At 40.1% G+C, this 22,010-nt stretch overlaps 1 protein-coding gene across 4 annotated transcripts in view; it reads left to right on the top strand.

Moving 5' to 3' along the window:
- The window catches only part of LOC131253085 (fructose-bisphosphate aldolase-lysine N-methyltransferase, chloroplastic), a 63,622-nt gene that overhangs the window by 10,719 nt on the left and 30,893 nt on the right, over positions 1–22,010 (top strand). For 2 of the 4 annotated variants that reach the window (XM_058253912.1, XM_058253914.1), the window contains exons 3-7: positions 1,464–1,527; positions 1,633–1,743; positions 1,914–1,973; positions 5,737–5,913; positions 17,277–17,346. In XM_058253912.1, the coding sequence (XP_058109895.1) occupies positions 1,464–1,527; positions 1,633–1,743; positions 1,914–1,973; positions 5,737–5,913; positions 17,277–17,346 (482 nt within the window). The remainder of the gene's footprint in view (positions 1–1,463; positions 1,528–1,632; positions 1,744–1,913; positions 1,974–5,736; positions 5,914–17,276; positions 17,347–22,010) is intronic. The other 2 variants (XM_058253913.1, XM_058253915.1) reach the window with 1 other exon arrangement.

Raw genomic sequence — 22,010 nt, forward strand, 5'->3', positions numbered from 1 at the left:
CTTCAAAGAGTCCTTCGTTCCTTTATCTCATTTTATGATCAAAATTCCCTTCAAAGTGTCCATCGTTCCTTTTTCTCATTTAATGATCAAAATCCTTTGGGAAAGGATGCACACTCTCTACATTGAGTTTGGAAGTTGTTAAAAAATGTGTCTTTAGTGCGCTCACAATAGACGCAATTTGATGTTGTAAGCAATTTTGGTTTTCTTCTTAGTAGCTAGTGATGATAGATTCTCCTCCCTTTTCAAGATGTTAAAGGGTGTCTACACCAATTCCTGATGGTTACTGATTTCCTAGATATTTGGTAGTCCCTTCTCAAGACTAACTAAACCTGAACTTCGATTGTAGAAATGAGGTAAGCTGTTCCATACTGGTTATAGGATGTGGTTCTTTTCACTAAGAGGTTCTTTTTTGTTTTGTTGGCTTGGTGTGAGAGACTGGAATAGAAGTTGCAGTAATATTAATGTTACCACTGGGACTCACGTTTCACCACTATCCAACCAAATTATGGATTCTTAGTTTCTTACTATTCTTTCTTGGGCAGCAAACAATCTTCATAATCTCATAGCTGTTTGTGATTTGATGTGGTTGCCGGATGGGGTTATTGCTCCCTCCATGGAAATCCACGGCCTGTTTGAAGAAACATATATTTATGTAGGTTTATCATTTTTTTTTTTTAAAACAATAGATGCATCTTTGCGAAGGAGAATACCATTACTGATGGACTTGCTTACTTCACTTGACAATGTCTGAGTTTGCTGTTTGAATGAAATTCTTGGTAGCCATAAAAACATAAAAGGTCTGATGGTTGTTTGGGATTCATCTCTAGGCAAATGCAATTAACCCAAAATTTTATTCATTTCTTGGTTTTGTGTCTGGTTCAAGCTCGAAAATGGAAAATCCTCTAAGCTTTCTTTTGAAGTAGAATCTTTAAAGGTGAATAATTTGTCAGTAGTGGTAAGATTATACTTTAGTTTCACAAAGTGTGAAGCAAAGTGCCAGCAGATTCGTGCCTGCTTGCAGGAGCGTGAGTTTGAAGCGTGATTCGAGGCAGGAGTGGCTCCTAGTCAGAATGGTCATGCAACCAAGGATTATGCCATGCCATTATTTTGGGCCATTCCTTTATCTGTTTTAAGTTCGTAACACAAAATCATTCTACTATGTCATCCACTAATATCTTATTCTAAGCTTAAAGAAAACTTGATATCTCAATTAGATCATTCTGATGTCACCTGTCTAATTTCCAACAATCATCTCACATATTTTATATGTACATGTACATATACATATACATACATAGATATATAGATACATATACACACATGTTTGTGTGTGCATGCGCGCGTGGGTGTGTGCCTGGTTTAAATCTTGGCAGATATGCATTTAATATCTAAATGCTTTTGCCAAACTGCTTTTAAACACTTCTAATATAGGTTTCATTCTGAACTTGTTTCTTGAAATGTAGGTCGTTATTTGCATCAAAGTTTATCCAAGCTGGAGATTGCATATTGAAAGTTCCCTACAGTGTTGTATGTTATCCTGGTTAACTTTGATAAAGGTGCAAATTGCAATAAGGTGCATCCTACAGTTGTATAGATCCCAAAATTTATCATCAATTCCTTGTGATTCTACAGCAGATCACACCAGATAATATCATTCCCAAACTTGCTTCTTTCTTAAGTGATGACATTGGTGGTGTTGCACGGCTTGCTGTGGTTATTTTAGCAGAGCAGAAAAAGGGTCAGGTATAATTTTCTGAGCTGTTATCTGAACTTTCTTTGAGTAGCTAGACATAATTTTGAGGATGGGAAATGATGGGAAAATTTTTAAATGTGGAATATGATGCCATGGAAATAAAATGTTAATGCCAGAGAGAGTTGAAGAACTGAGCAATTCTATTTCTTCTTTTGCGCAGGATTCTGAATGGGCTCCCTATATCAATTGTCTCCCTCGGACTGGGGAGCTACATAGCACGGTACACACATATATACTGTAGGGTAATGCTACAGATGCTTAAAGGGTGATCTTAACTCGTAATTGCACAATGTGTATAGTGCGGATTTTGGAGAGAAAAACCCGAACTCCATGTTTGTGCCATGTATTTGGATGCAAGTATATGTATTATGCACTAAACTTGAGTAAAACGACCTTATTCTTTAATTAATATGCTATAGGAGTCACTAAAAATGGAAAATTAAAGTTCCGCAATAGAATGTATACCCAGGTTTAAATGGCAAAAATCATAGAACTAAGGTAAAAGTCTAGGTTTCCCCATGGGAGGAGCGATAGGGACTCAATACTGAAAAGAGTGTCTCACCATGAAAAGAGTGTCTCACCATGAAAAGAGTGGTCAGGTTGTAAAAGATTAATATGTATGGTCTTGCAATTTGCCCAATTTTCATCAAGTATTTGTAGTTATTTCTGTGACCCCCATTCTTAGATGTGGTTTGTAGTCATGTTTAACAGTTTTTGTGTATGTTAAAAACAAATTACTGGTTGTTTACTAGTTTTCTGGCAATAAACTTTTGTTGGCCATGGTGTTTTCCCCTAAAGAGCCTTCACATCACCCTGTTTTTTGATCTTCTTCCCTGATATTCTCTGAAATCTGCCTCAATACAAGTGCTCTTGGCCTCTCGTATTCCCTCAAGCATTCTGATAGGTTAAGCTTCCCTTCTGTTGACAGAGGGATCCACTTTTGAATTGTCATAGTGACTAATATCTTAATGCAGGTAACCTCCACCTCTTCACTGCAGATCACCTTAGAGTCTACCTCGAAGACTTCTCCACACCGAGAACTCGGTGTCTGGATGATGTCTGGCTCCCAGGCATATGTAGTGAAATAACAGACCCAAGTTGCTCTTCCACCTTGTCTACATGAAGGGTTCCATCATTTCAGATTCACCTGGGGGAATTTGTTGCGCTTCACCCACAATTGGCAATCTGAGAAGAACTCTTTCAACTGGAGAACTCCCATTAGAATTGCAGACATCCAGTTCTGATTAACGCTCTGAGTAATTGACTATCTATAGGCTTTCTCCAAAACTACTACTCTAATCAAGCAAGCTCAAGTGAAACCCTTTGTCCCTGTTGCAACTTTGTCACTTCCTAGTCAACTTTTCCTATCTTCTAACCAGGGTCTGGCATGATAAGCAACTTCCCTTTTGTAGAGCTTCCTTGAAGGAAGCTCCAAAATAGATTTGGTTCTGGTGAGCACTGGTTGGTTGGCTATTAAAAGCGTCTCTGACTATCTTGCACCCTACTTTGCAAGGCCAACCAACTGAATTTCCTGCAAATCTCCTCTCATTGAAACTATTCCTTTGAAGCTTAATCAACATACTCGAATGTCATTATCATCACCATCACCATCACCATCACCATTACACCATCACCATCACCATCACCACCACCATCATCATCATCTAAGCCTTATCCCAATTAATTGGGTTGGCCACATGAATCTTGTTCCTCCATTCAACTCTATCAAGGGACAAACTTCCAGTTTGACCGTAGGTCATCGAATCTTTTCTTACCACCTCCATCCAAGCCCTTTTGGGCCTTCCCCTAGCCCTTTTAGAGCCTTTAATTTGTACCAGCTCACTCCTAACCAGCAGGGTTCTTGGTCTTTGTTGCACATGATCAAACCATCTAAGTCTACTTTCCCTCATCTTATTACCTATTGGTGCTACTCGTAAGTTCCCTCCAATGCATTCATATCTAATTCTATCCTTCCTTGTCTTGCCACGCATCCATCTCAACATCCTCATTTCAGCCACACTCATCTTACGAACATATTGTTCTTAACTGGCCAACATTCTCTCCCATAAAGCACTGGTGGTCTTATTGCTATCCTATTTGCTATCCTATAAAAATTCCCATTCAGTTTGAGTGGTACATGACAATCACATAAAACTCCAGAGGCATATCTCCATTTCTTCCACCCAGCTTGAATTCTATTCAACATACTCAAATACGAAGAAAGCAAATCCACGCAGCTTTTGGGAGACCCTATCTCTTGGAGTGATAACAAGAAGTTTTTGGCCTTTCTGAGGATCTAATAGAACTCCTTGATGTCCTAACTTTGGTCAAAGATTTTCAAGTAGAGGGAAAAGAATCCTCTAAAATCTCCTTTCAAGATCACTTTATTTCCTTTGTGTGCCTAACATTCTCCTTGCCATGTTTGTCACAATCTTTGCATACTCATTAGTTGGCCACATATTTATGTAAAAAAAGTGAATACTTTAAAATTTTCCAAGGATCCATGTTCAACATACATGTGTGGTCGACTTGATGAGTGGAATAGCCTGATTTTGGGGTTAGGTAATCTGCACATTGGGATCCACCTTATGTATGGCTTGTATGTGGTCACATGTAAAGGTGCATGTGGGCTTAGCAGAACTCCAAATTCTGATGGTAGACATTGTTGGAAGGGCCAGCCAAGGTATTATGTAACGATATCGACCGACGTATCGGTAGCTTGCTGGCCACTATGATAAGGCCCTGTAACGGCCAATTTTTTAAAAGAAAAATCTAAAAAAAAAGAAGATAGTGCGAAATCCAAATATGAATTCTTTTTCGGTTTGGACATGTATTTGATGGTGTAACGGGCTATTCTTTGGTAAGAATGTTGTTTGTTGAACAATGTTAGCTTGACCTGCTGAAAGTCGACCAGGTGAAAAAATGAAGAAAGTGATGGTTTGCCCCTTTTGATATTTCCCAAAATGGTCACTCCACTTGGATTCATTGAATCCTATTCAAAATTTGTGTTTTGATCCTCAAAATAGGTGTAGATCATCATCTAGTTCAACATTAGTTTGTAAGCTTCCTTCATGGTTGAAATGGAAAGAAGTGGATAACGAGAAAATAATTGAAAACAAAAGTTCTCAGAATGGGCCCTTCATGGTGGTACTGGAATGTAATGGCCGTATCGCCTCATAATGGTGCTGATGCGGGACATATTGGCTCATATCCTCTTATACGGGCTGAAACGGTCCATTTTGTTCATGACAGACTGATTCACCCCCATATCACTAACGGACCAAATTCCTTTTAGGGCCTGTTTGATTTTCCAAATCCTTGGTAAATACCCTGTAAATGGGTAATAATTATTTCCTTACGTATTTATAGCATTCTTCCCGATGCTTGATTTGACTGCCTACTTTTTAGACGCAAAAACCAAGAACGTTGCCAAATATTTGTGGGTCCAACCGTGATGCATGTCGCTTATCCACACCGTTCATCCATTATGCCAGCTGAATTTATGGCATGAGCCAAAAAAAGAGGTACATCCAAAGCTCAAGTGGACCACGCCACAAGAAAAAGGGAATCAAACACTTCCCGTTAAAAACTTCTTGGGGCCACTGTTTCTTTTGGTGTGGACCACTTGGTGCGGCCAACACTTCAAATCCTTATGAAGTGCTTTCTTGCATTTAGTAGCAATATGTTTTTGGAATTGGATAGCCACTATCCTCCTCTTCTCCATTTGTTTCAGTTTTAGCTAGGACAAGGCTGTGATGATGATAATCATAATGATGTCTTGTACCTAGTTTGACTAATAAAAAGAGACATTGACAGAGTTGTTTTCAAGAACTGTACCCATATATCAACATGTTATCACCTGAGATCGTTACCTTCCATTTGGGTCTTTGAAGGATGAGAGCTTTCTGCTAGATATTTGACAATAAAATTCATGTAAATCATTCCATGTTAGATATTGACAAGAAATTGTTAACTGATTTCAGATATTTTGGACCAAAGATGAACTGGAGATGGTTCGACAGAGTCATATATATCAAGAAACTATCAACCATCGAGCTTACATTGAGAAAGAATTTTCGAAAGTCAAACCAGTATGTGTATTGGATTATGTGTCCCTGCCTCATGTCACTTCATTTATTCACATTCAGATGAATTTCAGGGTCAGTTGTGTTATCATGAATTCATGATTGTGCTGGTTACTTGGTTTTAGATTATTGATGTTGTGAAAGGTGAAAGGCTTCTCACTTTCTTACCTTTGGAACTTTTTTTCCCCTTCATCTTGGACTACTTATTGTGGTTCTGATTTTGTATATTTTTTTTAATGAAAGTAGGGTAATATGTTTTTAATTGAAAGTAGGGTAATATATTTACCAAGGTTTGGTGTATCGTCTAATACGGTTACATTGGCCCAAAACAGCCTGATATAGCATACGGGGACGATACGGGGTGATATGACCCCGCATTGGTGCTGAACAATTTGATATGCAAGATCCAATTTGCAAAAGAAATGGGCCATGCATTTTTTAAGAAAGATACATATTTTATTGAAGGCATGGATGAGGAATCTACACCAGAAGAAAACAAAAGAAACAAAAGCCAAATAGCCTAAGAAAATACAACGACAAATTTAAAAGACTCCAAACCGCCTGCCTATGCTATAATATCCATTTTTTCCCTGCTGAAAACTGCCTCTGGACCCTTCCACCTATTTTGAAAGAACATACCATTCCTTTCTACCCAAATGGCCTAGTGGTTTGGGAGGAGGGATAGGCCTTCCCAACATTCTCCACTTATCACCCGCACCACCACCATGCCAAGCAAGAAGCATCTTGCTTATACCTTTGGGCATTCACCCAACTCACTTTGAATAGGCTTAAAACCATATGGCTGACTTCCTTGGCCAAAGCACAATGGATAAATAGATGATTGATTGTCTCGGGCCCTTCACATCCTGCAAACACATGACACATGCATTGGGAGTGATCAACTGCCTCTTCTGGAGATTATCCACCGTGAGGACCCTGTTTTTGCCCATAATCCAAGCAAACTTTGATTAATTTATTGTATGTTGTTAGTGTGGTTTGTCAATTCATGAGCTTAATCTATCATAATGAAAATATATCCTAGATTTACTTTCAAAAACAAGTACTCTTGGAGTTAAGTCAGCCAATATAACAATGGATCTTGATCATAATCTGGAGAGTGATGAAGGAGACGTAGTTGAAGTGATGCAGGACATGAAAATTAAATATGATATGCGAGATTTCAGGCTTAAGATCACGTTAGTTCAGAAACAATTACACAAATTCCATATCCCACATGAAAGTCCAAACATTCAATTAAGGGGAATCTATGCGAGTCTAGGCCTACACATGATAGGGCTGGATCAATAAAAATTATGAACCAAACGATACTCAACGATAAGAAATAATCATCCACGCATGCATAGTAATCAGTCCCTAATCCAAGGGATTCAGAAATTCCAATTCGGGGAACCCTATGGTAAGAAAATTGACAAATAACTTAGGGAAAACGTAATCTAGGGATATGATTCATGAAAAACGGGTATGAGAGGATAAAAGAGGATAAAAACCTGAGCCAAAAGACGATCCCGCGTGTGGACAACAACAATGGCCCAGACGGACGTGTGTGTGATCCCGGCCGCATGTATGTGGGGCCCACTACTCAGAAAAAGGCTACCTTGGCCCTGGTCGGCCAGGGATGGTCTCCAAAACTCCCAAATCTCAGCTCGATCCGATGTACGGTTTGTGCGTGGTGCTCCGCCGAAGTTTCAGCTCGCTTGCGGGCCGAAATCTGGAAACTTGCTGTAATGAAGAAATCTGATGCAACAAAAGGACGAATTCGAAGTACGGATGGTGGGGAAAGATAAAAAAAAAGATGATGGAGGATGGGGGTGAATTGGGATCGATGTGGCTTCGCACCACGGTAGTTAGCCTTTCGAAAAGGGAGGGCTTCGCACTCACATTTAAATTCGTCTACAACTCACGAAGAGAGCAGAAAAATAAAGCAGAAATTTTTTTATTAACTTCAATGAATCAAAAGAACTACAAGGGGTGCCTATTTATAGGAAAAATCCTATCCCCTAAAACTCGCACCATGTGCGCAACCTATTACTTGGTGATGAAGTAAATTAAAATAAAAACCAAACAGAGAAATGTAAAGCGTTCATAATGTTCTAAATAATAACAATAAACAAAACCTAAAATATGAAATCAATCTGACGAGTGGGCTACGATCATGAGATCCCATGATGAACTTTTCTTGATTATCGGGCCCAATCTTTTGAACCAAACTTCGTCTTCTAGATAGGAGGCCCTCCCTGGACGTCGTCATCGAGACAGATCGATAGTGGGGCCCTCCTACTCCGTGCGTATTTGTGTAGGTGAGGCGGCGTGTGTGCATGTATGCGCGAGATGTCCCCATCAATTCTCCTCGGCTGCGAAGATTTCGCTACTGGCGAAATAAAACTCCTAAACCACTCCAGGACGTCAAGATCAAGTCTCTGAAGCTCCTCCACAGTGAGCCACGTGCTGTCTGAAGCTGGGCGTGACTTTCACTTGACCAGGTACTTCTGAAACTTGTCGTTCGATATTAAAACTATCTGATGGTCCATGATATTCTCTATTTCCTCTCTGGGTGTGTGAAGGTTAGGTATAAGAGGGAGTGACTGTGAAGAAATGTCAGGAAGAATAGGCATGGGAGGTAGAAGCTGAGAAAATGGGTTGGGACGGGTAGATATGGGAGGTAGAGGCTGGGAAAATGGGTTGGGAGGGGGCCATGGATGAATGGAAAGGTCTGATGAATTAGGATAGTTAGGCGAAAGGCTAGACAATGCATCAATGGCCCCTTGAAATGTAACTAGATCCTCCAAATTGAATGTGGAACTAATTCCCATGGAGGGTGGAAGATTTGCCACATACGCGTTGAGACTGTTTCATTTTATAATTTTGATGGGTCCAGCACTATGCGCGTGTAACTTACGAACAGCCCCCGGAGGATACCGCTCGGGCCTGATGCGGACCATCACAGAGTCCCTTACGTTGAATTCTTTGAAACATTTATGCTGGTCTGCAGAAGTAATGTTCATTACTGGTAGTGATCTTTTGCCTGATTTCTTGGTGCCATGAATGAATGTGATGCACAAAAGACTCTGCAGGCTCTGACGGCCTATGGGATAGTGACATAGGGACAAGATCAATAGGTTTCTCAGGTTTATAACCAGTAACGACTTCATAAGGACTGAGACCTGTGGACCCTATCGACAGAACTATTAAACGCAAACTCGATTGTAGGTATCACGGTGTCCCATGTTCTGGTGTGCTCTATATCCCTCCTAGGGGGAGACTCATCCGGTAGATCATCAGGAAAGACATCACGAAACTCATCTACTACCGGAATGGCCTCAGTGGGTAACTCTATACTAGCCTCTGGGGCACTCTCTCTAGCCATAAGGCCGTACGTGTTGTGCCACTCAAAATAGTGGTCTTGATGCCCCTGTTGGGATGGGTGCACGGGTGCATGCCTATGACTGATTCCTTGGCCACCTCCATTCATTAGTCTATCCTCCTGGCCACTTGCCTGAGATTAGACATCTACCCCAATGCTGGGATTTGTCCTGGTGGAGGCCTTTAGTTGGGTAATGCGCGCATCAAATTGATCAAAGCGTTGGTCTATATATTGTTCATAGCACTTACCCAAATACTCGATTTGCTGGGACAACTTGTTCATTGACTCTAGCAGTTGCTCCATGTTTAGTGTAGGGTGCAAGCCAAAACCATGACCTGTACGTGTGGTCATACACTGGCTAACTCAACCTAAGGATTTTCTATGACGACTATATGCGTCTAAAAACTAAATGACCCTACAAGACTCTATATGAAGGAGACTACACACTGTTACGAAAATTTAGCCATATATATATCAGAGACTACGGTTTTCTAGCAGCTATATATGATGGACTGGATGCATGAATGACTCAAACAAACTAAACCCTAAATATGTGGTGAATTCCCCTACAAGAACCCTAGGCTCTGATACCAAATTTGATGCAGGACATGAAAATTAAATATGATATTCGAGATTTCAGGCTTAAGATCACGTTAGTTCAGAAACAATTACACAAATTCCATATCCCACATGAAAGTCCAAACATTCAATTATGGGAATCTATGTGGGTCCAGGCCTACACATGATAGGGCTGAATCAATAAAAATTATGAACCAAACGATACTCAAAGATAAGAAATAATCATCCACGCATGCATAGTAATCAGTCCCTAATCCAAGGGATTCAGAAATTCCAATTCGGGGAACCCTATGGTAAGAAAATTGACAAATAACTTAGGGAAAACGTAATCTAGGGCTAGGATTCATGAAAAACGGCTATGAGAGGATAAAAGAGGATAAAAACCCAAGCTAAACGACTATCCCGCGTGTGGATAGCAACAATGGCCCAAACGGACGTGCGTGTGATCCCGGCCGCACGTGTGTGGGGCCCACTATTCAGAAAAAGGCCACCTTGGCCCTGGTCGGCCAGGGATGGTCTCTAAAACCCCCAAATCTCAGCTCGATCCGATGTATGGTTTGTGCGTGGTGCTCCGCCGAAGTTTCAGCTCACTTGTGGGCCGAAATTTGGAAACCTGCTGTAATGAAGAAATCTGACGCAACAAAAGGACGAATTCGAAGTACGGATGGTGGGGGAAGATGGAAAAAAAAGATGATGGAGGATGGGGGTGAATCGGGATCGATGTGGCTTCACACCACGGTAGTTAGCCCTTCGAAAAGGGAGGGCTTCGCACCCACTTTTGAATTCTTCCACAACTTACGAAGAGAACAAAAAAATAAAGCAAGAATTTTTTTATTAACTTCAATGAATCAAAAGAACTACAAGGGATGTCTATTTATAGGAAAATTCCTATACCCCAAAACTCGCACCATGTGCGCAACCTATTACTTGGCGATGAAGTAAACTAAAATAAAAACGAAACAGAGAAATCTAAAGCATTCACAATGTTCTAAATAATAACAATAAACAAAACCTAAAATATGAAATCAATCCGACGAGTGGGCCACGATCATGAGATCCCATGATGGACTTTTCTTGATTATTGGGCCCAATCTTTTGAACCAAACTTCGCCTTCTAGGTAGGAGACCCTCCCTGGACGTCGTCATCGAGACAGATCGATGGTGGGGCCCTCCTACTCCATGCGTACGCGCGTAGGTGAGGCGGCGTGCGTGCAAGTATGCGCGAGATGTCCCCATCATGAAGACCCAAGAAGTTATAGAAGATTGGTTGGAAAACTTATTTACTTGACAATTGTCAGGCCATATGCTGTTAGTGTGGTTAGTCAGTTCATGAGTTTTCTAAGAATTTCACAATTTGACGCAATTGTTCGGATTTTGTGGTGTCTTAAGGGAATTCTATGTTAAGGAATTTTATATTAGTGACAAAATCATCTCTAGGTTACCGGCTATTTTGATGCTGATTGGGCAAGTTCTTTCTCTGATAGGTGGTTTACAACTTGATATCGTACGTTTGTGGGAAGAGATTTGATCATGTGGAAGAGTAAGAAGCAAAGTGTGGTAGCAAAATACAATGTAGAAGCAGAATATAAGGCCATGGCACATACCATATGTGAGCTTGTAAGGGTAAAGGTGTTATAACAGATGGGTTTTGTTTAACTTTGCCAATACGATTGTTTTATGATAAGCAATAGCTCATATTGGAAACCAGTGTTTTAAATAGTGAATAGCGTGTAGCATAGCATTCCCTCCTCTGAAGTGTGAGGCTTAAGTGCTCTATTTCTAGATTTTTATTGAGGTTGTGCCAAATATTGTGAAATTTGATGATATTTTGCACTAAATTAGTTTGATTAATAATGAAATTTTATGACATTTGGTGCAACAAAAAAATATAAAATCATAGAATAAGCAAAAATTAAGCATAAAGGTAAAGAAAGATCAACCTAACTGATTTAATACTTTTACTTATATTATTTTACTAAAATCATTGAAAAGATTAACTACTTTTTACTAAAAAATAAAAAATGTAACAAATATAGAAAACATTGATTGATTTTAATGTTTTAGTGAAAAATAAATTGTAACATAAGCTGAGGAGAGTGTACCATAAGCTATGTATCGTGTAGTGTAGGCTACACATGATCGATGTTTTCAATATCAGTATTGAGAGATGTATCACACCCTTGGTATACGGAAACATATTAGGTATCGCATACACATCTATCACTGTTTTTAGGAAACATTGAGAAGTTGGTCGATTTTACAATGAAACTGTAGGGGATGTTAAAAAAGACATCATTACACACTTAGAAATCAAATCGAAGCTAAAAAAAGTGCACATAATGATTTTTCTTTGTATAGGGTCCTAAACAATGTGTTGTCTGACAGAAGTGATGCAACTATATTCAAACCAGTTCATATTATTTATAAATCTAAGAACACAGGCATGAAAACACAAATAGTACATTTAAAAGCCAAAGAAGAAGTAGAAATATACTTGTGATGTGCCTCAATGCATATGTGCATTTGTGCCTCAAACCCACATGTTGCGCTGCTGCTCAAAGTCATCTCCATCTTGACGGGGCTGAACATAATATCTCTCCTCCATTAACCAACAATGCTATGCCCAAGCCATAGTAGAATGATACCAACACAGATACTGTTTGACATACTGTTGATACTCATCCTCTCCGAACTAGATTAGTATGCCCATCTGTGTGTACCACACAATCGTCACAGTTTATAGCTGATATGGATTTAAATCTGGATATGAGGTAGGAATATATGAAGTTCCTGAATACATTTGCTGCCCATATCCATACACTGGATATCCGTGCCCGTATGTGGAAGCGTACTTCTGCCCATAATCGAATAATGTGTACTATTGGAGTCGCTCATTGCATATCCATGTGGTCCATAACCATATGATCTATATGATCCATAATCATACATGACATAGTAGAATGATACCAACGAAGATACTTTCTGACATAGTGCTGATACTCATCCTCTCCGAACTGGATTAGTTTTCCCATCTGTGTGCACCACACAATCATCACCGTTTATAATTGGTATGAATTTGGAGTTGGATATGAGGTGGGCATATATGAAGCTCCTAAATACTTCTACTGCCCGTAATCAAATAATGTGTACTATAATGGAGTCGCTTGTCGCATATTCATGTGGTCCATAACCATGTGATCAATAATCATATTGTGGCATAGAACTAGAGCTGCCTTGCCCCGCTATCGATGTCCATGGACTCCATGCTCCATGCTAAAAAGTCCTTAGTGCCACTCAGTTACTTCTTCTTATGATGATTGTAAGCCCTATTTTGGACAATATGAGAATGAGAACCATGGTCTTCGTCTTGGGTGGCATTCTCAAAATCACTCTTCCCTAGTGAAGGAGCTAAGAGGCCCGAGTCCAAGTCCGACTCTGAGTCTCTTAGTTTGACTCTCATCACGTACGTCATTGCAAGTTTGCAACCACCAACTTCATCACCACTACCAGGCCCGACTCCTCCGTTGCTCTTCATATCATGCTATCGGTGTCAGATAGAGTATGATCACCACATATCCCATGAGATGGTGATTATTGCTGGCTGCATTCTGTACTTGTCGTCAGTGGGCGAAAGCTTTAGGGGAGATTTAGGCTCTTCTACAACTGCATCAACGTCGATACTTTGTGATGCTGCCTCCTCTACCATATTCGATTCTGGTCGACCAGCTGCTTGATCCGGGTCATTTGAGTTAACCCACTCGAAAAGTGGGCCATCTTCATCTCCTTCGTAGAATGTATGACGACTGATCATCATTAAATCCAACAGGCTCTCGTTTTCTTTTCTTGCACCTTTTGCCCATAACAACCCCTCTTGAAGCCTGATATTGTAGTGGCATAATACTAAGTTTTAGAGCCTCTCATAACCCAATCCATTCCCCCCCTTCGTGTGAATGAGAGAGAATGTGCTCTAGTTTTGCTCACATAGTGATGAAGACACCGTCTGTGCTAGTATGTGAATATCGAATTGATCATTTTTTTTTTTTTCTATTACAGTCACATGTAATTTTAAAACATGAAAACTAACTTTTAACTAATGCAACAACTCGTATGGCATCATCGTCTTCCTTAACTCTCTCACGGCCTCGCACCTAAACATGCCCTCTGCAATCCTGAAAGGTGATAACCTTTTGATGAAGTTTAATAGTAATTGTCAGTGTCAAGCATTGTAGGAACTTAGCAAAGACTTAAATGCAAAAAAAATGTTTACCTCGTTCTTGAAATGGGCTTTCCCCATAGAATTGGGGAACAACTTCTTGTAGATTTCCTGCAACGCCCCATTTAAGCTATTATCCTCGTTGAGCCTATGACTGTAGTTGTACTTGAAGTTCAGGAAGTATGCTGAAACCCAATATGGTGCACATACTTACGTATTAGTGTCAAGAAAAGAACAATACAAGTCGATACTATGCAAGTAATTAGTAAAGTATTGAAACATATAGAAAATTAAATCTAATTACTTACCAGCCTTATGCAGTGGGTGCTTGGGAATCCTTTTATAGTGGTCATCAATTATTTTGTTCTCCCATTGATATGAATTTGGGGAGTTAGCCTTGATGGCCTCTTTCATGTATTGCATGGACTCATATGTGGAACCTATCAATGGATGTCTTATCATCCACCGTCCTTAGCTCTTTATATATAGGCTCTAAAATACCCACCACATCACACATGTGGTCTCAGAACAATCTCTTCAATCCTCCATGCTCCCTTTTGGCATTCTGAATTCATTGCGAATACACCATAGAGCTAAAGTGCTATCTCAATTCTCAGCCCTGCCTGTGTTTAGGAGGCTTTCTAAGGTGATGAAATTTATGGTGAACCGTGTCACGTAGTAAATTGCCACCACACCTCTCCTGCATCTCGGCTAACAGCTATGTGTGATTGTTGATGAAATTTGTAATTGCTCGAGCATCGACAATCACATTCTTAACTGTAGGCCTCTGACCTATTTCCTTAAGCATCAAATCAATACAGTGGGCTGTGTACGGGTTCTAGTATAGGTTGTAGTTTTTCATAAACTCCACCTTCACAAATGTGCTCCCATTGCTTGTGACACAAATGCGCTCCCATTGCTTGTGACAAACTGTACCACATTCTCTCTCAACCTCCATCAGCCCATAGATGCAACTTGAGTTTTATTTATTTATCTTATTTGATGCATCAATAGACTTTAGGAATATGATCATTCCCCTGTAGTAGACCATAAAATTTATTATGGACATCTTCATTGTTCCCTTCCACCCGTCACACATTAGCATTGTTTCATGTCTCCCAGATGGCTCAACCCGTTAATATATCGACGCATGTCATCAACCTTGTTGTTTAAGTACTGCCTCATAATCCTACGTGCCATAGGTGACACCACACCCTCACCCCCACGCTGCACTTTAGTGACCATATTCTTGAAGTGCGGGCTTTCTATTGCATTGATTGGAACATGGTCATTAAAAAAAAAAAATTGTCACAAACTTCCTTATCCTCTTTCTCACATTCTCTCCACTAAAAAAATCCTTCAGCTACTTCTGCTTTCCTCCCTCCTCTCTATACATTGCTAGATATAAAGGTATATCCGACATTGCTTACTACCACCGCGGCAAAAATTACCCAACCCTTGAACCCCCCTCCTACTACCATCACTCCCTCGATTGTTGCTCCTTGCTACTACCCCTACCAACCTCTTACATAGACCCCTCAAAAGTGGCACACTCGTCTCACACCGCCTCATTTGATCCAACCCCTCTTCTCCTATAGCGATTCATCAATAGCACATCTATGGTTGGGATCCTTATACTTGTCCACCTCCTCTACTTCCTTGAGGCTTTGCCGTAGCCATGTTAATTCCTCTCTAACCTCCCCCTCATGCCCAACATGGTCATCTATGATTTTCACCCATTTCCTCAATACCTCCTTTATTTTCGCTCTCACCTCTTTTGGAACCCCTCGGCAACATTCCGAAACCCAACCCCTCCCCCCCCCCCCTTCAAACTCCCAACTAGGTGTTCCTTCAAAGGACACCCCTCTGCTCTTTGACCCATACCCACAATATTTACTGTTGGATCCGTGTCGATTGTCAAAAAGTGAGGTTAGTCTATGTTGGGTGGACTCCCTTTTCCAAACATTTTCTACCTGCAAAACTACATTAAGCAAACATGATGTTAGCACATTCAATATACGAAATACGTAAATATTAGGCATATGTCATTGCTGGTCAATCCAATTTTTGTCAGTTATTTATTTATTTAAAATTTTTAATTTAAAAATATTTTTTTTTCTAAAGCGATGCTTTCGGAATTCCCCCAGTTTTCCCCAATTTCCCCAAATTTGAGAATAGTTATTGATCAATCTAAAACTTATGAAAATACTCGAAAACACTTGAATATTAAGGCTAAATAACCCCTAATCAATTTGATTTTAAAAAATAAAATTTAATTATCTTTTGATATTTTTAATTAAAAAAAATATATATATTTTTTCTAAAATTCCAAAAACTTCCGTCAATCTATACATCAGCCTTTAGCCACTCTAATGTGATTTTCCACTCTCAAATTGCAAGTTAAATGGGCAAAATTGGGGTTTTGGATTTTTTCTAAAATTCTCCAATTTTGGAAATTGGAGGTTGAAATCCATGATTGAGCATGCAAAACATGCAAAGTCATGGATTTTCTTCTTCATTCTACTGATTCCAACTGATTTACAGTAAAAAGAAAGATTAAAATCCAAAAAACTCCACTGTTTGCAATTCAGGCCCACTTGCTCTTGAATCTTAATTTCCGCCCCCAAATATCCCCATTTCTCTAAAAAATGGAAGAGGATTGGTTAAAGTCAGCTTAGGAATGGATTACCAGCAAAAGATTTTAGGAAAAACTATCATTTTTGAGATTGTTTTAAGCTATAAAGGGGACTTGTGGTTGGAATGTATCGCATGGTATCGTTGATACGGGGGAGAATTTGACTGTGATATTTTCAATATCGCAGCGATATTTGTTGATACAATGCGATATATCGGGCGAAACCTGGAAGTTACTAGATTTTTGGGTTTTTGTATCCCCTCGATAACATCTATGCTCCAGCTTGAGGAGAAGTGTTAAAGCTAAGTAATATGGGTCGTATGGTCTTACGACACAACTAATCCTCTCTTTCCATCCTTTAGTTCCTCATGCATATTTTATATTTTCAGGGGATTATAATGTAAATTGTATAAAGTATGGGGTATTTTTGGTATTTTGGTTTTATGACTTGAGTAAATAAAAACAAGAGGTGTCTAACCCTAACCTCTCCTCTTTTCCATTCTTTTTTTTTCCCTCCTCATGCTGCCTCTTCTCTTTCTCTTATATCATGAACTTTCACTTCTCAATTGATTTTTGTGGCAAATGGCAAACTAAATTGGTTTAGTATTAAGTCATGTCCTATGCTTCAGGCTCTTGAACACTTCCATCAAAATTTCGAAGATGTAACAATCGAGAGCTTCATGCATGCATATGCGACAGGTATGAATCTTTATGTGATTGCACATGGAATTCAAAATCTTCTTCGATTCCTTTCTAGGCATGCAATTGTTATAGTACTTGTCTCCTCCACTTGCATCCTTGTCTTCATTTGCTTTTGTATCCATTCTTGAAGTTTTTCACTTATGGTGAAATCTTTCATTCTTCTTATTGCAAGATGTTTTAATTATTATGTTCTGGATGAATTAAGATTCATTTGAATCTTGTTGCGTTTTCGTCGCATGTGACATCTAGATAAATTTGGTAGTGGTTTTTCTAGACAACCATGACTTGGGTGTGATGCATTATAAACAACTCAAATTGGGCCTTGCTTCCGTTCTGCTATGTTGCCTATGGAGTATGAGCTAGTTTGTACTTCGTATCCTAGTGCTCTTTTTAATGTCATTAGTTTGTTAATAATAAAGTCAACTTTTCAACATGTCAAAGAACTTAGAGAGTTCTTGAGATTTGGAGATTTCAAAGCTGAATCAATCGATTCTTTCTTGGCAAAAGCATCTGATGCAGGACATGAAATTAAACATGATGTGTGAGATTTCAGGCTTAAAATCACCTTAGTTCAGAAACAATTACACAAATTCCATATCCCACATAAAAAGTCCAAACATTCAAGTAAAGGGGAATCTATGCGGGTCTAGGCCTACACAGGCTAAAACTGGACCAATAAAAATTATAAACCAAACAATGCTCAAAGGGAAATAGAAATCAACCACACATGCATACCAAACAGTCCCTAATCTAAGGGATTCCCCAATCTCAATTCAAGGAACCCTAGGGTGAAAAAATGGGCAAATAAATTAGGGCTAATGCAAACTAAGGCTAGGGTTTAAGAAATAGGAGTGAAAAAAGAAAAACCAGAGGAAAACCTGACCCAGAGAAAGCTCTGCGAAAGCTCTGCGTGCAGATGGTGGCCCGGGGCTGATGCACGTGCGCGGGTGGGCTGACCGCACGTGTGATGGAAGCCTGCCTCCCCAAAGTGACACATAGGCCTTGGTCGGCCAGGGGAGACCTTCAATCCCTCCAAGTTTAATGACGATCCGACGTAAGGTCGAGGCGTAGTGCTCCGCCGAAGTTTCAGCCCTTCTACAGGTTCAGATTCTGGAAACTGGCTGTAGGGGGATGAATAACTATAAAAGCTGAGAAATTCAAAGCAATAATGATGATAAAAGATGAAAGATATGGATGGAAGAGGGTAGGGGAGGATGGGGATAGATGTGACTTCGCACCACTGTAGTTAGCCCTTCGAAAAGGGAGGGCTTCACTCCCACTTTTGAATTCTTCCACAACTCACTAAGAGAGCAGAAAAATAAAGCAGGAATTTTTATTAAGCTTCAATGAATGAAAAGAACTACAAGGGGTGCCTATTTATATGGAAAACCCTATACCCCAGAAACTCGCACCATGTGCGCAATCTATTACTTGGCGATGAAGTAAACTAAAATAAAAACCAAACAAAGAAATCTAAAGCGTTCACGATGTTTTAAATAATAACAATAAGCAAAACCTAAAATATGAAATTAATCCGACGAGTGGGCCACAATCATGAGATCCCATGATGGGCTTTTCTTAACTATCGGGCCTACCCTTTTGAATCAAAACTTCGTCTTCTAGTTAGGAGGCCCTCCCTGGATGTTGTCATCGAGTTAGATCGATGGTGGGGCCCTCCTGCTTACATACGTGCGTAGGGGGGTGTGCGTGCGTGCGTGCGCATGATGTCCTCATCAATTTTTCCCGGCTGCGAAGATTTCACCACTGGCCAAATAAAACTTTTGAACCGATCAATGATGTCAGGATCAAGTCTCTCAAGCTTTTCCTCAGTGAGCCACGTGTTGTTTGAAGTTGGGCGTGACTTCCATTTAACCAGGTGCTTCTGAAACCCGCTGTCCGACGTGGATATTATTTGATGGTTCAGAATATCCTCTATTTCCTCTCTAGGTGTGGGAAGGGTAGGTATGTGAGGTAGAGGCTGAGAAAATGGGTCGGGAAGGATAGTATGAGACGTAGTAGCTGGGAAGATGGGTCAAGACAAATAGGCATGGGAGGTAGAGGCTGAGAAAATAAGTCCGGACGGGTAGTTATGGGAGGTAAAGGTTGGAAAAATAGGTCGGGAGGGATAGGTATGGGACGTAGTAGCTGGGAAGATGGGTCGGGACGGATAGGTATGGGAGGTAGAGGCTGGAAAAATGGGTCGGGAGGGGGCCATGGATCAATGAAAAGGTCTGATGAATTAGGATGGTTAAGCGAAAGGCTGAACAATGCATCAATGACCCCTTGAAATGCAACTAGATCCTCCACATTGAATGTAAAACTAATTCCTATGGAGGGTGGAAGATTTTCCACATACGCATTGAGACTGCTTCGTTTTATAATTTTGACGGGTCCAGCACTATGCGCGTGTAACTTATGAACGGCCCCTGGAGGATACCGCTCGGGCCTGATGCGGACCATCACAGAGTCCCTTACATTGAATACTTTGAAACATTTATGTTGGTCTGCAGAAAATTTGTAATGTTCATTACTAGTAGTGATCTTCTGCCTGATTTTTTGATGCCATGAATGAATGTGATACACAAGACTCTGCAGACTCTGACGGCCTATGGGATAGTGACATAGGGACAAGATCAATAGGTTTCTCAGGTTTATAACCAGTAATGACTTCATAAGGACTGAGACCTGTGGACCTATCGACAGAACTATTAAACACAAACTCGGCTGTAGGTATTACGGTCTACCATGTTCTGGTGTGCTCTATATCCCTCTTAGGGGGAGACTCATCCGGTAGATCATCAGAAAAGACATCATGAAACTCATCCACTACCAGAATGACTTCAGTAGGTAACTCTACACTAGCCTCTGGTGCACTCTCTCTAGCCACGAGGCCGCACATGTTGTACCCCTCAAAATAATGGTCTTGATGTCCCTCATGGGGTGGGGGTACGTGTGCACGCCCATGACTGATTCATTGACCACCTTCATTCATTAGTCTATCTTCCTTGCCACCTGCCTGAGATTGGCCATCTTCCCTAATGGTGGGGTTTGTCCCGAGGGAGGCTTCTATTTGGTCAGGGCGTTGATCTATGTCTTGTTCCAAGCGCTTACCCCAAGATTCGATCTGCTGGGACAGCTTGTTTAGTGACTCTAGCAGTTGTTCCATGTTTAGTGTAGGGTGCTATCCAAAACCATGACCCGTACATGTGGGCGTACAACTTGTAACTCCACCTAAGGACTTTCTATGACGACTATATGGGACTAAATGATCCTATGAGACTTTATATGAGGGAAACTACGCAGTGCTACTAAAATCCAGTAATATAGTTGTCAAAATAAAGGAATAACAGAAAGTTATAACAATGTAAATTGCTAACTTCTTGCTAACAGAAATTTCAGCAACTAATATCAGGGACTATGGACTCTTAAAAGCTACATATGATCAGGGTGTCCTAAAACGGTTTCGTATCGGCCGTTACGGCCGATACGTAATGGTAACGGTGGTACCCGTTACGCGATATGGGGCCGTATCGGCCGAGTCCCGTTTTTGTACACGTAACGGCCGTTATGGGCGTAAAAAAAAAAAAAAAAAAAACCTTACCTTTTTCCTTTCTTTTCCTCTTTTTCTTCTCTTTCTTCTTTTTCTTCTTCTTCTTCTTCCTCTTCTCGGCCTGCTACGGCCCTGCCACGGCTGCGGCTGCGGCCTCCTCCTCCTCTCTCTCTGTTCTTTCCCTCTTTCCCTCTTTTTTCTTCTCCTTTCCCTCTTTTTTCTTTTCGGTTTCCCTCTCTCCCTCTTTTTTTTTTTTTTTTGTAGGTGTAAGCTGCTGTAGGTACGTGTCACGCTGAGACGAGCGTTGACACTCCTCAAGCTCCGAGTTGTACAAACGGTTCAAAGGAGATCAAAGTTTTATGGGCTCCACAGTGATGTATGTATTATATCTACACTGTTCATCTATTTTAAAATATTATTTTAGAGCATTACCTAAAAAATGAATCGTATCCAAAGATCGTCTGGACCACACCAAAAATAGCAGCGGAGATGATGATTTTCACCATTAAACAATTTGTAGGCCCACCGTAACATTTATTTTCCATCCAATCTGTTCATAAGGTCAAAAAGACCTGAATGAAGAGGAAAAACAAATTTCACATTGATCTAAAAGTTCTGTGATCCCAAAAAAGTTTTCAATGGTAGATGTTCAATCCCTCACTGCTTTTTGCAGTGTGGTCCACTTGATAATTAGATCAGTATTATTTTTCGTGTCAAGCCTTAAGACGATCTCTTCAAATGAATGGACGGTTTAGATATAACACATTCATCATGGGTGGGGCCCAAAAAACTTTGACATGTGTGCTACACTTCACAATCCGAGTCCCGCCTAATTTGTGCCCTTAAAAAATTGTACGAAAGACATATATTAACTTAAAATTTACCAATTAAATTATAAACTGTAATTGCTAACTCACAATGCCAAAATCAAATTATTTGAATAGTTTTAATTGTTATTTTGTGTACTCTTATTTTTTAAAATAGGGCCTTTTGATTTTTTTCATGATTCACTATCCAATAAATGTCCACTAATACATAAGTGGGATAATGACAATAAATTGCATGAATTTGAGGCTAATTTGGGGCATAGATTGGTCCTCCAAGTCAGCCC

Source organism: Magnolia sinica, chromosome 8 (assembly GCF_029962835.1).
Source record: "Magnolia sinica isolate HGM2019 chromosome 8, MsV1, whole genome shotgun sequence".
In the NCBI taxonomy this organism is placed as follows: Eukaryota; Viridiplantae; Streptophyta; class Magnoliopsida; order Magnoliales; family Magnoliaceae; genus Magnolia; species Magnolia sinica.